Below are 14,845 nucleotides of genomic sequence, written 5' to 3' on the forward strand. Positions count from 1 at the left end.
ATTTTGCTTTAACCTTTAAACGTGGATTTTTTTTAGAGTCTTGGGAGATTCAACACCCATAAGGAATATTATAAATGTATTACAACATGGCCACCAAAAAAAGTTAGGCCTCTTGAAACTAGATGTTTACAAAGCATTCGATACACTCTCCCAGGAGTATCTGTGGCAGGTAATGACTAAACATGAGATGGGGGAACCATACATAAGAGCGATCCAAGAAATATACAGAGAAGGGACAGCAGTGGTGAGAGTCAATGAAGATCATTCACAACCCCTCCGGATACAAAGAAGAGTCCGGTAAGGATGCCCGCTATCGCCTTTCCTATTAATATTAGCAATAGAGCAGTTAGCCAAAGGGTGGAAGGATACAGAGTAAGGAAGGAAGAAATGAAAATCAATTTATTTGCTGATGACATTATAATCGCTATGACAAACCTCAAAGAGGCAATAAAAGAAATAAAAGTTATATTAGAGGACTTCGAAAAATGTTCAGGACTGAAGGTGAACATGGCTAAATCAGAAATTATGTACCTCAATGTGACAAAAGAGGAAAGGAAACAAATACATGGGATCACTAACATCGGAATGGGCACCAGAAAATTTAGGTATTTGGGTATTGTAATACAGAGGAATATTGATATCAGTGAAGAACTATAACACGGTCTGGAAGAAAATAGAAAAAGATATGAAAAAGTGGAAAAATAAAATAATGATTATATCCACTAGAATCAAAAGCGTTAAAATGTTTTGGCTGCCTAGGTTAATATATCTCTTCCAGACAATCCCGCCAGGAAGATATACCAAAAAGCTGGATCAATGGAATAGAGTGATTAGGGAATGGATTTTCGGTAGTAAAAATGCAGAATACAGAAAAAGATAATTTATAGCCATAGATCAGAGATGGGATGCGGAGTCCCGGACTTGAAGAGCTATTATGAAGCCTTCCAAATAAAATCGATACTGGAGATAGGTGATGGAGAGAGACTAAAATGGGTGAGTTTCGAGAATGAAATTAACAATAACATAGGGAGTTACGGGGTTTTCTCCAAAATGACAAACAAAGATCTTAAACAAGCTAAGGAACATAGCTATTCAACACTAACAGTTTGGAACAAGTGGCAGCCCTTATGGCTCAAAAGAATCTCAAAGTGGGCACCGCTAAAGTCCTTGTATAATGACACAGGAGAAAATAAATGGTGCGAAACATTGAGATTAAAGGGTTATTATAGGTTAAGAGACTTATTCAGAGGAGGTACTCTAAAACCAGCACAGGAATTAACTGAGGAGGTAGGTAGGCAATATTGGTTAAAAACCACAGGCCTTTATAGAATGATCAAAGAAGTTAATGAGAAAGGAAACATTTGGATAGAAGAACCAATTGAAGAAATATATAATAGAATGCAAAAATCTAAACAAGGAATAGCAGGATATATTTACAAGAAAATGTTACCCAACAAAGAGAAGGCGATAATATATTTACAGAAAACATGGAGTAAAGAAGGTCAGATATCAGAAAATGAGGTAAATAAAATAATGAAGGGAATAGAAGAAACCAAAATTATTAAGTTCAATGAATTGGAACATATTTTTTTCACAAAGTGGTATAAAACACCAGCGCAGATAGCAAATATGTTCCCGGGATTGAGTCCTATGTGTTGGCACTGTAAACAATTTAAGGGTTGGTTCTCCCATATGTGGTGGGAATGTCCAGAGGTTAGAGTTTTTTGGTTAAAAATAATACAAATTATAAAGAAAATATGCAAAATTTCACTGAATGTAGACTTCAAACTAATGTTAATGGGTATATTAGGAAACAAGGCAGTTAACAAGGAAGCCCAGGCTATACTTAAAGCTATGGTGTTAGCAGGCAAGGCAGTGATAGCTATGGGCTGGAAAGATAAGAGCAAATGGACAGTAGATACCTGGCACACTTATCTGTTTGATTTTGTACAGTCTGACGTCATTGAGAAATTACGCCAGAAGACCACATGGGAGGATAAAGCCGAAGAAATCAAAAATAGATGGAAGACCTATCTAAAGTGGATAATATTGGAAGGAAGACAGGACATTCGGTGGAAGATTCAGACTTTGTGCCCGTGGCTGGGAATAAAGGACCAATAACTAAGGGGTAGAGGGAGGGAGGGGGGAATTTAACGAGTTATGTAAAGTAAGGAGACAAAAGATATCATTAACATATGGAAAAAAAACCCAAAAGAAAAATAATTAAAAAAGACTGAGTGACTTGGACTACACAAATTCAGATGCATCGGCTGTTGCATTTTGATTAAATTTATGGAATTCATGACAAATTAAAGAACATTTTGTAGTGATAGCGTGCTAATTTACTTTATTTCTAATAAAGTGTTTATGGCAAATCTCTGCAAACATTTTTAGGCTTTTTTAGATGGTGATAGATTGAGCTGACTGATAGCACAGAGAAGGCATTGTAGTGCAAGAACCTCACATATTTTTGGCTTTTGATGTACCAGACTCTTGTGTGGGCTGTGACTGTTTCAGCGAATGTTTCTGGGGATGGATGCACAGAGCCATGTCTGAATTCTGTCCACAGCTGGTCTTAGGAAACCACTTCTTCACATGGAAGAGATTCTTTGAGTAAAGTTAATTGTTCTCAAACAAAGCTGTTCTGCAAGCAAAGTTTTCCTTGTGGGATGGGGGTGGTCTCCACAATGGGGACCCAGACGACTTACACTCTTCCCCTCTATGATTAATTGCTAATTAATCCTTAAGAGCCAGTTTGTTGTAGTGGTTAGGAGCGTGGACCTTAATCTGAGAGAACTGGTTTTGATTCCCCACTCCCCCACATGCAGCCAGTTGGGTGAGCTGGGTCAGTCACAAGTTCTCTCAGAGCTGTTCTATCAAGAGCAGTTTCTGTCAGAGCTCTCTCAGCCCCACCTACCTCACAGGATGTCTTTTGAGGGGAGGGGGAGGGGAAGGAGTTTGTAAGCCGCTCTGAGACTCCTTCGAGTAGTGAAGGGTGGGGTATAAATCCAGTCTCTGCTGCTGCTGCTGCTTCTTTATTTCCCATACATGAAAAATTATTCTTGGACAGTAGGGTGGTTTGAAAATGTATGTGCACCACTTGACCCCTGCAGCTGATTCCCTGTCTAGCAGTGAAATATATGAACTTTCTTCATTGAAAAACGTTGTGTGCAGGTTGTACAGAAGCTCTGTCTGTGATGGGCCAGTCATGCACTGAAGTTGTGACTTGTTATTACAGTTCTGAAGTGATGTATGTGGAAAAACTCCATGTCTTCTCATAGGAATTGGCACATGAATCTCAAAAAGGATGTTCCACAATGCACCCGATGCTATTTTCCCAACATACAAAACTGAAACTTCACCTGTTGTTTCCTTCAGGTGGATTTGCTGACTTCTCAAGTCGTTTCCCTGGCCTCTGTGAAGAAAAGTCCATTCTGGTGCCTTCCTGCATTTCTCAGCCCTGCTTACCCGTCTCCACCACAGGCCCAACCAGGATTCTGCCTCATCTTTACCTTGGGTGTCAGAGGGATGTCCTCAACAAGGTGAAATGGAAGAGTGGTGAATTTTGAAGTGTCGTGACGGTGGTATCACGAGTAGGGGAATGTGTAATAATAGTGGGGGTGGAAAGTGCTGTCAAGTCACTGCTGACTTATGCCGACCCCTGGTGGGGTTTTCAATGGCAAGAGGTGGCTTGCCATTGCCTGCCTCTATCTCACAACCCTGGTATTCCTTGGGAGGTCTCCCATCCAAATACTGGCCAGGGCTGACCCTGCTTAGCTTCCTAGATATAATGAGATCAGACTATCCTGGACTATCCAGGTCAGGGCATAATAGTAATGGAGTCCAAAAATCCAGGACACAACTTCTTTTCCCCCAGTAAATCTAAATAAGTAAAATGATGTGTTTGTATACTGATAACTCAAAATCGGTGAATTCAATCATCACTGACGTTCGGGGTCTGTTATGTTCATGCTAGTTTAAGGTTCCTCTCAAAAAAGGCTCAGGAGTAGGGATATTTTGGCCCTGTGTGTAACGTCACAGCCAAGCCCAACTCTTAAATCATACATAATCCGTATTAAGTGAAAGATATACATTTGGTCATGCTGTATGACCAAGACCAAGATGTGTGAAATTCAGGGTGCAGAATCTGCAAAACTGTCTTCTACATGTTCATAATGACATGTTGTCACCATCATTTTACCTTAATGGGTTTGACATGGACTTAGAGGGAGAGAAACAATCTGTGAGCTTTTTTGTTTGTTTTTGTCGGTTACTGTCATATTCTCAAAAAATGAAAGGTTATGTTGGTTACCAGAAGTGACATCTCTCTGTTTTTCATTGCTCTCCAACTGCACAACAAAGGATAATTGAAGATGTGTGAAAGTCTTTGCATGAACTAGCCTTTAACCTGTGTTGGGAATGGTATAGTGTCACACAGCTACATAACCAATCAGAGGGGTATAAGAACATAAGAGGCGCCAATGTTGGATCAGGCCAAAGGCCCATCTAGTCCAACACTCTGTCACACAGTGGCCAAAAATACCAGGTGCCATCAGGAGGTCCAACAGTGGGGCCAGGACATGAGAAGCCCTCCCACTGTTGGCCCCCCCAAGCACCAAGAAGACAGAGCATCACTTGCCCCAGAGCCCCTATCTATACCTTGTGGCTAATAGCCACTGATGGACCTCTGCTCCATATGCCTATCTAATTCCCTTTTGAAGCCGTCCATGCTTGTAGCCGCCACCACCTCCTGTGGCAGTGATTTCCATGTGTGAATCACACTTTGGGTGAAGAAGTACTTCCTTTTATCCGTTCTAACCCGACCGCTCAGCAATTTCATGGAGTGCCCATGAGTTCTTGTATTGTGAGAAAGGGAGAAAAGTACGTCTTTCTCTACCTGTTCTTTTCCATGCATAATCTTGTAAACCTCGATCATGTCACCCCTCAGTCGTCTTTTCTCCAAGCTAAAGAGCCCTAAGCGCTTTAACCTTTCCTCATAGAGAAAGTGTTCCAACCCTTTTATCATTCGAGTTGCCCTTTTCTGCACTTTTTCCAAAGCTATAATATCCTTTTTAAGGTGTGGTGACCAGAACTGCACACAGTATTCCAAATGAGGTCGCACCATTGATTTATATAGGGGCATTATGATATTGGCTGATCTGTTTACAACACCCTTCCTAATAATCCCCAGCATAGCATTGGCCTTCTTTATTGCAGTCACACACTGTCTCAACATTTTCAGTGAGTTATCCACTACAACTCCAAGATCTCTCTCTTGATCAGTCTCTGCCAGTTCAGACCCCATCAATGTGTATTTATATTTAGGATTTTTGGCTCCAATGTGCATCACCTTGCACTTGGCCACATTGAACCCCATTTGCCATGTTGACGCCCACTCGCCCATCCTTGACAGATCCCCTTGGAGTGCCTCACAATCCTCACTGGTTTTCACCACCCCGAACAACTTTGTATCATCCGCAAATTTAGCCACTTCACTGCTTACTCCCATCTCCAAATCATTAATGAACAAGTTAAAAAGCAGTGGACCAAGTACTGATCCCTGCGGTACCCCACTGCTTACCACCCTCCACTGAGAAAATTGCCCACCTACACTCACTCTCTGTTTTCTATGAACTAGCCAGTTTTTGATCCATAAAAGGACTTGTCCTTCTATCCCATGATTTTTGAGCTTACTTAGGAGCCTTTGATGAGGAACTTTATCAAAAGCTTTCTGGAAGTCAAGGTAAATAATATCTATTGGATCCCCCTTGTCCACATGTTTGTTCACCCCCTCAAAGAACACTAACAGGTTAGTGAGACAAGATCTTCCCTTACAGAAACCGTGCTGAGTCTGCCTCAATAGGTTTTGTTCATCTATGTGCCTACTAATTCTTTCCTTAATAATGGTTTCCACCAATTTACCCGGTATCGACGTCAGACTGACTGGCCTGTAATTTCCCGGATCTCCTCTGGAACCCTTTTTAAAGATGGGAGTGACATTAGCTACCTTCCAATCCTCAGGAATGGAGGCAGATTTTAAGGAAAGATTACATATCTTTGTCAGGAGATCTACAAGTTCACATTTGAGTTCTTTCAGAACTCTCGGATGTATGCCATCTGGGCCTGGTGATTTTTCAGTTTTTAAGTTGTCTATCAGTTTTAGGACCTCCTCTCTCATCACCTCAATCTGACTCAGGTCTTCCAACACCCCTCCTGAAATCAGTGGTTCTGGAGTGGGCAAGCACTTCTCATCTTCCACAGTGAAGACGGAGGCAAAAAATGCATTTAGCTTCTCAGCCATTTCCCTATCATCCTTCAATACTCCTTTTACCCCTTGGTCGTCCAAGGGCCCCACTGCCTCCCTGGCTGGTTTCCTGTTTCTAATGTATTTGAAGAAAGTTTTATTGTTGGTTTTTACGTTTTTTGCTATATGCTCCTCATATTCCCTTTTTGCCTGCCTGACCACAGACTTGCATTTTATTTGCCATAGCCTGTGTTCCATTTTATCAGCCTCACTGTGACTAGCTTTCCACTGCTTAAAGGAATCCTTTTTACCTTTTACAGCTTCCCTTACTTTGTTTGTTAACCATGCAGGCTTTTTCCTATACCTGTTTGTGCCTTTCCTAACCTGCGGAATATATTTTTTTGAGCTTCTAGGATCGTAGTTTTAAATAGTTTCCAAGCTTCCCCAATGGTTTTGACCCTTTCTACTTTTCCTTTCAGTTTCCTCCCCACATGTCCCCTCATATCAGAGAATTTACCCCTTTTAAAGTTAAATGGACCTGATCAGTGATCAGGTGAAATCAGTGGAAATTTAGGCCAGAGAGGGTGATGTAACTGACTTGTGCTTCTTTCAGTGAGCAGTGATTCACTGTGTGGCTTTAACTGCCAATGCAAAAGAAGAGGTCTTTGCAGTGGCAATAGCATCCACTTGGCAGTTTACCCCACACCTTCCTTGCCATCCCCCTGGGTATTCCCTCCCATGGCACATGAGGTCTTTTTTTAAAAAAATGGCAGTTCACAGGCTATAACATAGTGATCTATCCATTATGTTCTGTGGATTCCCAGCTTTCGTTTTCTAGATGTAAGTTTAGCCCTTTTTATTGGGAAGATATAAGAGGAAAGGCATATCTCCACAGCAAAAAGGAGACTTGCTTTTCAAAAAACTAAAGCTGGGTATTCAGAGGAGCTAATAGATAGACAACTTGGGGGGAATTAAGCCAGGAAAACAGTGCCAACATGGGGGTAGGACATGGGGGGGGGGGGAAACTACCTTCCTGTCCACATGGCATACAAACATGCTTTGACTATGAAGTGTCCAAAAAAGATGATACCAAACCAATTTTGGGAAAGATTGGAGTAATACAGGGGGGAAATGCATGAAGTAGATTATCAGGGGACAACATCATGTGGATGCTAAAAAAGGAAAACCTGCCCTGATCCAAAGCAGAGCCCAGTAGTGTGTGCAGAAGCAGTAGGCTAGGTGAATGTGTTGGGAAAGTGGGGTGATATTTGGTCACCAATATTTTCAGCAGTGTCAGACCAGGAAATAGTTCTGGCTTCTCCCTCATCATAAGTATGTTTTAGCCATCTCTTTCAGACATTAATTTGCACATGCTGATTGTGGTTGTGCTGGTGACATCTTGCAGGAACTGATGAAGCAAAATGACATTGGCTACGTGCTGAACGCCAGCAACACTTGCCCCAAGCCGGATTGCATCCCAGACTCTCACTTCTTAAGAGTCCCTGTGAATGACAGCTTTTGTGAGAAGATTTTTCCGTGGTTGGACACATCTGTGGACTTCATAGGTAAAAGCTTTCAGAGAACACAATCTCTCTCTTTAAAAAAAAAAAAAGTACCAAAGAATTTAATTCTACTAAACCTGTTTCTACAAAGGCATGAGCACTCTGAAAGAATTCTCATGAAAAAAAACATGGCGAGTTTTAAAAACAAAAAGGGAAAATTCCCCCTACTGGTAATTTTCACAGGGACATTTTTTCCCAGAATTTTGCAGAATTGTGACAAAAATGTTGTGTGCCAGCTCCTGGAAACTGAGCGGCTTGTTGAGTCTCTCTCAGTATGGAAAATCAGTTGCAATCCTTTTCTGTAATAATCCGTACTTTGTCTAAGCAAAAGGAAGTCACAGCGTGTGGCTCTTTTATCCCTCTCCTGTCTGGCATTTTCTTGTGAAACATAAAAATGTTGTGCAGACAAACACTCATCCCCACAAAGGCTTCTTTTACAGTGCAATCCTAAATTGAGCTACACCTTTCTAAACCCACTGCCTTTGATGGGCTTTAAAAAAAAGTGTTACTGTGTTTAGGATTGCACATGTTTATGACTTTCCCCATTCAACCACAAGATTATTCAGCACTTGAGCTTTTTAAACAGCCAGTAGCTTGCTTGCCTCTGGCCAGTAAGAATTGGCTGCAGGCAGGGAAGTTTTAGCCAGCTAGACTGAAAGAGAGTTTCCCCCCTTTAGTAATGATGTGGGCAAGTGAGCTAGCAAATTTGTTTTGTGATCTGGTGACTTTTGAGGACTTGTTTTTGCGTTAATAATTTGAGGATAATGTGGAGAAGGAAGGAGGGTACACGGTAGGGTGGTCCTTTTGTCCTAGGTCATCCCCACGCGGGACATCACAGGTACCAGTCTGTGCAGTCTACCTAGTTCACTTTTAGCCTGCCCTTTTCTCAGGGAGCTCAGGGTAGCATGTGCGGGTGTCCGTTTTAGAAGAAGAGATTGGATTTATACCCCGCCCTTCACTACCCAAAGGAGTCTCAGAGCGGTTTACAAACTCCTTTCCCTTCCCCTCCCCACAACAGACACCCTGTGAGGCAGGTGGGGCTGAGAGAGCTCTGACAGAAACTCTTTTTCAGGAACAGCTCTTATCAGAACTACGGCTTGCCCAAGGTCATCCAGCAGGTGCAAGTGGAGGAGTGGGGAATTAAACCCGGTTCTCCCAGATTAGAGTCCGCACACTTAACCACTACACCAAACTGGCTCTCTCAACAACCCAGACTGGCTGAGAGAGATAAGCTTCATGTCAGATCACCCCGTGAGCTTCATGGTGACACATAAATTTGAACCCAGATCTAACACTCTAACCACTACACCAGACTGGCTCTACAGACCTGATGACTTGTCACTGTTACTGTCCCACTCATCCCAATCCGGCTGGGTCAGAATTGCTACTGTTGGTCCCCGTGCATATAGGGATGTCTCTGCTGGTTATATTTAGTGTTGGAAAGCTTGGTCTAGAGACAGAGCAGGAGGAGAAGAGTCCATCTTGTGGACAAGAAGACAGTTTGCAAACAGCTGGTGCCACAGCGTGGGACTTCACATTTGTAGTTCCATTTTTCATTTCCAGAAAGGGGAATAAAATAACGGTGACAGATCCAAGGATTATCATTCAGTTCATGTTTAGTTTTATGATACATACTTAGGGATGTTTGGCATTTTCGTTTTGAAGTCTTGCGGTTATTATTCCAGCTGCCAGGAGCCTATGAAGGGCTGGGGTGTGGTCGTTTTAAATAAATGAAAACAGCTACATACTGTAACAATAATTCCATCCCTCTTTGATACGTGCAACAAGGGAGATTCCAAAATTGCTTTCATTGGGTTTTTTCCCCGGTTGAGGATCCTTGGAGCCTAGATAGAAGGTTTCTCGTTCTTGGTGACTTTAAGAGCAGCATTAACTTAATTGTTGGTTGTGGTTTCCCCCCTCCTCCCTTCTCCCACAGAAAAAGCCAAAGCCTCGAATGGTCGTGTTCTGGTACACTGTCTAGCTGGAATATCCCGCTCTGCCACCATTGCAATAGCATACATAATGAAGAGAATGGATATGTCCTTAGATGAGGCCTACAGGTAAGAAATGGGGCCTTTTCCTGGAAGAAACAAACACTGAGATCTGGCTTCAAACAGTGGCCTAGGTGGAATCAATGGCTTCCGTACATCTGGGGTTCCTGGTGGCTACTGTGATAGTCAAAATGGCTTCCTGTGCTGGTTGAACCATGTATGTGGTAGACACCCAAGGTCACTGCTGGCCAGGCCCCTAGCCAGGATTTTGTGGTTTGCAGGGCAATTTTTTCCCCGGGTGGGGGTGAAATTCTCAACAAATAGGAAAATCTTTTTTTTTTATGCCTTAAGCAAATATGACCCCATTGAAGCCCCTCCCCTTCCCTCCCTAAACATTGGCCTCCTCAGACTCAACCCCCCAAATCTCCAGGTATTTCCCAACCTGGAGCTAGTAACCCTACCAGCAAGCCTCCTTCCTGCTGCAGAGGCTCCAACCTGGATCTCTAAGCAGTTCGGCACACCTAAGGAATAAAGGGTTTTCAAGGGAAAATCTCGTGAGGCTGTCCCTTTAAGAAAGGGGGCAGAGCCCCAAATAGCCCCACTGTAGCTACCAGCCTGCTGCTGGACCCAGAGATCTATGGAGAAGGTCCCCAGGCATCCCCACACACTGAGCTCATTTGCCTTATTGCATAAAACTCAGATAGATTCAGGGGGGTAGCCATGTTGGTCTGAAGCAGCAGAACCAAGTTTGAGTCCAGTGGCACCTTTAAGACCAAGAAGAAGAAGAGATTGGATTTATACCCCACCCTTCACTACCCAAAGGAGTCTCAGAGCAGCTTACAAACTCCTTTCCGTTCCCTTCCCCACAACAAACACCCTGTGAGGTAGGTGGGGCTGAGAGAGCTCTGACAGAAACTGTTCTTTCAAGAACAGCTCTGACAGAACTATGGCTTGCCCAAGGTCATCCAGCAGCTGCAAGTGGAGGAGTGGGAAATTAAATTTGGTTCTCCCAGATTAGAGTCCGCGCACTTGACCACTACACCAAACTGGCTCTCAAAGTTTTATTCTGGATATAAGTGTTCGTGTGCATGCACACAATGTATCTGAAGAAGTGTGCATGCATACAGAAGCTTATACCCAGAACAAGAGTTTGTTGGTCTTAAAGGTCCCCCCGGACTCAAACTTTGTTCTGCATAGAACACGTGGGAGATAACTGCTTGATATAAGAAAAGCATATTGTGCTACTCTTGGGGTTCAGAGCACTTCAGAAGTACTATCACAGTAGCCACCAGGAACCCCAGATGTACGGAAGCCATTGATTCCACCTAGGCCACTGTCAGAATGTTTGAAGCCAGCTCTCAGTGTTCGTTTCTGAATAACATTCAGTGCTCTGCGGCATTACGTTGTCCATCCCCACAGTTAGCAAAAGCCTGTGTAAAACTGGAAAGGAAGCTGCTGAAGAAATTGTCCAAAACAATAACGCTATAGAAAAAGATGGGTAGCCGCGTTAGTCTGGAGCAGCAGAAAGGTATGTGCAAAGGCAGTTTGCCAAGGAAGAACTTTGGGGGGGTTAGGTAACTGCCTTCATTGGGGTTTGGAGTGGGGTGGGGAGGAGAGATGGTACCATGGACTGGCTCTGGAAGGAAGCTCTAGGCAAGAGGGAGAAAGGGAAGGAGGTGGCCCTTGGCCTGCTAAGGGTAAATCTGCTTAAGCTGCAGAGCTGTGGCCATCTTGCCCCCCTTCATCTAATCAGCATGCAGAGAGCCCTGCGGATCATTCTCGGGTTTGCTGGTGAACTTCCTGGGGCCTCGGGTGGGGCTTGGCTTGCCACAATGTACTTCTATGCGCAGGACACAGGTTTTAATAAGCCAGCATTGTATTGTCTAAAATATTGAGAGCCAGTATAATGATTAAGAGTGGTGGACTCTAATCTGGAGAACCGGGTTTGATTCTCCAACTCCTCCTCCACATGAAGCCAGTTGGGTGACCTTGGGCCAGTCACCATTCTCTCAGAACTCTTTTAGCCCCACCTGCCTCTCAAGGTACCTGTTGTGGGGAGAGGAAAGGAAAGGTGATTGTAAGCCATTTTGAGACTCCTTAGGGTAGGGAAAAGCAGGGTATGAAAACCAACTCTTCTTCTTCTTCTTCTAAAACCTGTTTAGATTTGTGAAAGAGAAGAGGCCAACCATTTCTCCTAACTTCAACTTCCTTGGCCAGCTTCTGGACTTTGAAAAGAAGATCAAGAAGCAGACCGGCCAAACGGGGCCCTTCAGCAAGCGTAAACTTCTGCATTTGGAGAAAAGCAATGAGCAGGTACCGAGTTCGGATGGCGGGCACAGCAGCAGCCTCCTCACCTCCCCGCAGCTGTGCGCTGCTGCCTCTACCTCGGAGACTGTGGAACAGAACCCAGTGGACTCGCTCGGCCTAGCAGGCCCACCTTTGGCATCTCTGGAAGACAGCCCGCTGGTTCAGGGCATCATCGGACTCCGTGTGTCCTCCGACAAAGTGGAAGACAGTAACAGGCTGAAGCGGTCCTTTTCCTTGGACATCAAATCTGTCTCGTGCGTGGCAAACAGTAACTGCCTTCTGGCTTCAGGACAGGGATATTCTTCTTTGGAGGACACGTTAGAATATTACAAGCATTCAGCGGCCTTGGAAAGCAGCACCAAGTTATGCCAGTTCTCCCCCGTCCAGGAGGTTTCCGAACAGACGCCGGAGAGCAGCCCGGATATAGAGGAAGCTAAGATTCCCAAGAACCCCCAGAAGGCCTGGCCCCCCGACGGTCCAAGCAAACGGCAGCACTTAGGGGGAACCACTGGCACCAGCCAGAGGTCGTACCCGCTGCATCGGAGCGGCAGCATGGAGGACAACTACCGAACAAACTTCCTCTTTGGCCTCTCCACCAGCCAGCAGCATCTGGCCAAGTCTGCCACGGGGCTGGGGCTGAAGGACTGGCATTCGGACATTTTGGCCCCTCAGGCCTCGGCGGCGTCCCTCACCAACAGCTGGTACTTTGCCACAGACCCCTCTCGCTTCTATTCTGCCTCCACTTTGTACGGCGGAAGCGCGGCCTACTCCGCCTACAGCTGCAGCCAGCTGCCCACGGGCTGCGAGCAGGCCTACGCGGTACGCAGGCGGGAAAAGCACGGTGCTCGGGGGGACTCGCGGCGCAGCTGGCACGAGGAGAGCTCTTTCGAGAAGCAGTTCAAGCGGAGGAGCTGCCAGATGGAATTTGGGGAGAGCATCAGGTCCGAGAACAGGTCCCGAGAGGAGCTGGGGAAAGTAGGCAGCCAGTCTAGTTTCTCAGGCAGCATGGAGATCATCGAAGTATCCTGAGTTCGTTCCACAACCGTGTGACTTTCCCCTCTTGGCCGGGGGGGCGGCGGAGCAGTCGTCAAATAATTTCCCTGTAAATCTGAAATTTCAAAATGCAAACTGTGGGGCTTCTGTGTGAAAGAAGTGAATCTATACAGTGAGAACGAGTGAATATATATATATTAAAAGAGTAATTAAATGGTAAGCCTAATAACTGCACAGGGCAATCAGCTGTTTTATCAGGGTTTTTTTTAAATTCCCCGACAACTGAAGCAGTTACAAAGAACTGCAAGTTCTGATCACAGTAAAGGAATCTTTCTTTATCAGACAGGCAAATCTTATCAGTCCTACTGAATTATTCTACAAGAAAAGAAAACGAGGCCCACCTTCTAGCTGATTCTGTTCTCGAAGTTCTTCAGCAATGCACCTGTGCCAGTCTGATGGAAATGTCCTATTTCAAGGAAAATGAAAATGTAACCCGCCCCCCGCTTTTTGGTATCCAGGCTGCGCTGAAAGCCAGCTAGGCCTTTGGCCAGACATTGTAAATGGTGACTTGGTGGACAGATCTCACATTCTGTTTGACAAACCAGTACCTCAAATGAAAAACATGGGCAAGTTTTTCTGGCTACCAGATGAAACAATGTGAAGAAAAAAAAGCGCGAGAGTGCTTGCTTGTTTAGTTTCAAGCGTGGTATTAAATGTTGATGGTCATCTGTGTGCCTCCCTGTCTCTGGTTCATTCTCCAATTGTGTGCCCTGAGAGTGACTGAAATGTACCTTGAAAACTTAAGCTGACATGTTGGATGTATTCTTTGCTTGCGCCGCTTGGACTGGTTCCATAGAGAGTTGACCCGCCCTGCCCAATCTCTACCAATATATGGGCAATGCTATAGGTTCTAAAGGAGCAAGAGATGATGTGCCCTGGCTCCCTGCTGCAGCCTAGAAGCCCAATCCCCATGACCAATGTTCCCTCTAAGCTGTGGAGCAAAAATTCTACTTTGTGAGCTCCTGACCTTAAAGTTGTGAGCAAGCAATTTGGCTACTGCATAAATTAGTTTGCTCTGGAGCCATCCTTCCTGAGCTCAGACAAAAAACTGTGAGCTGGAGGCTAAAAAACTGTGAGCTAGCTCACACTAACTCAGCTTAGAGGGAACACTGCCCATGACCCAGAAGGCTGGTCCCATCCTCGAGCTCTGAGAGAATGGACAGTCTTGATACCAGCCTGTGAGGTTAACCAGCCAGTCTCCCCATTTGCAAGAACGCCTGCTTGTTCTTCTCAGAGCTGGGTGAGAAAACAGCTCCTTTCCCAGGCACTTCTGATTGACAAATCCTGTTTAGAAGCTACCAGTTTCAAGCAGAAATGCATCTGTAGGTAGACCATCAAAATAGCTTTGGATGAGCTGGCCGATCCGGTCCCACCCCAATTCACGTTACAAGAGACGTTAAAGGCGTAAGTGGTGGCAGTATAGCACTTTTGTTTGGAACAAAATGAAAAAAGGAACAGCCTTTCCTTATTTGTTAAAAATGAAGGGAATAGTTTCCTTCAACATTCCGAGAAAATTTAACGCTGCTGTTTTTTGGTCTTGGGCCTGAGGGGGTCTAGAAAAGGGGAAGCATGTGAGACTTCTTCTGTGGCCCAAGTTCCCAGGGATTGCTGCTCCCAGTTTGGGCATGACCCTATTCTTTCTGTTCTTTAAATGCATTTTCAACTGGGGGGGGGCAGTGATGTTCCTG

General features: G+C 44.6%; 1 protein-coding gene across 1 annotated transcript; it reads left to right on the forward strand.

Annotated features, from left to right (window-relative positions):
- Positions 1-254: 254 nt before the first annotated feature.
- On the forward strand, positions 255-13,850 carry DUSP16 (dual specificity phosphatase 16). The gene is made up of 5 exons (XM_015408539.1): positions 255-297; positions 3,379-3,542; positions 7,650-7,809; positions 9,743-9,866; positions 11,960-13,850. The coding sequence occupies exons 1-5, from the start codon at positions 255-257 to the stop codon at positions 13,131-13,133; spliced, it is 1,665 nt and encodes a 554-aa protein (XP_015264025.1). The 3' UTR covers positions 13,134-13,850.
- The last annotated feature ends 995 nt before the right edge of the window (positions 13,851-14,845 follow it).

The sequence above is a fragment of the Gekko japonicus genome, unplaced genomic scaffold (genome assembly GCF_001447785.1).
Source record: "Gekko japonicus isolate JY-2015 unplaced genomic scaffold, Gekko_japonicus_V1.1 scaffold1193, whole genome shotgun sequence".
Taxonomy (NCBI): Eukaryota; Metazoa; Chordata; class Lepidosauria; order Squamata; family Gekkonidae; genus Gekko; species Gekko japonicus.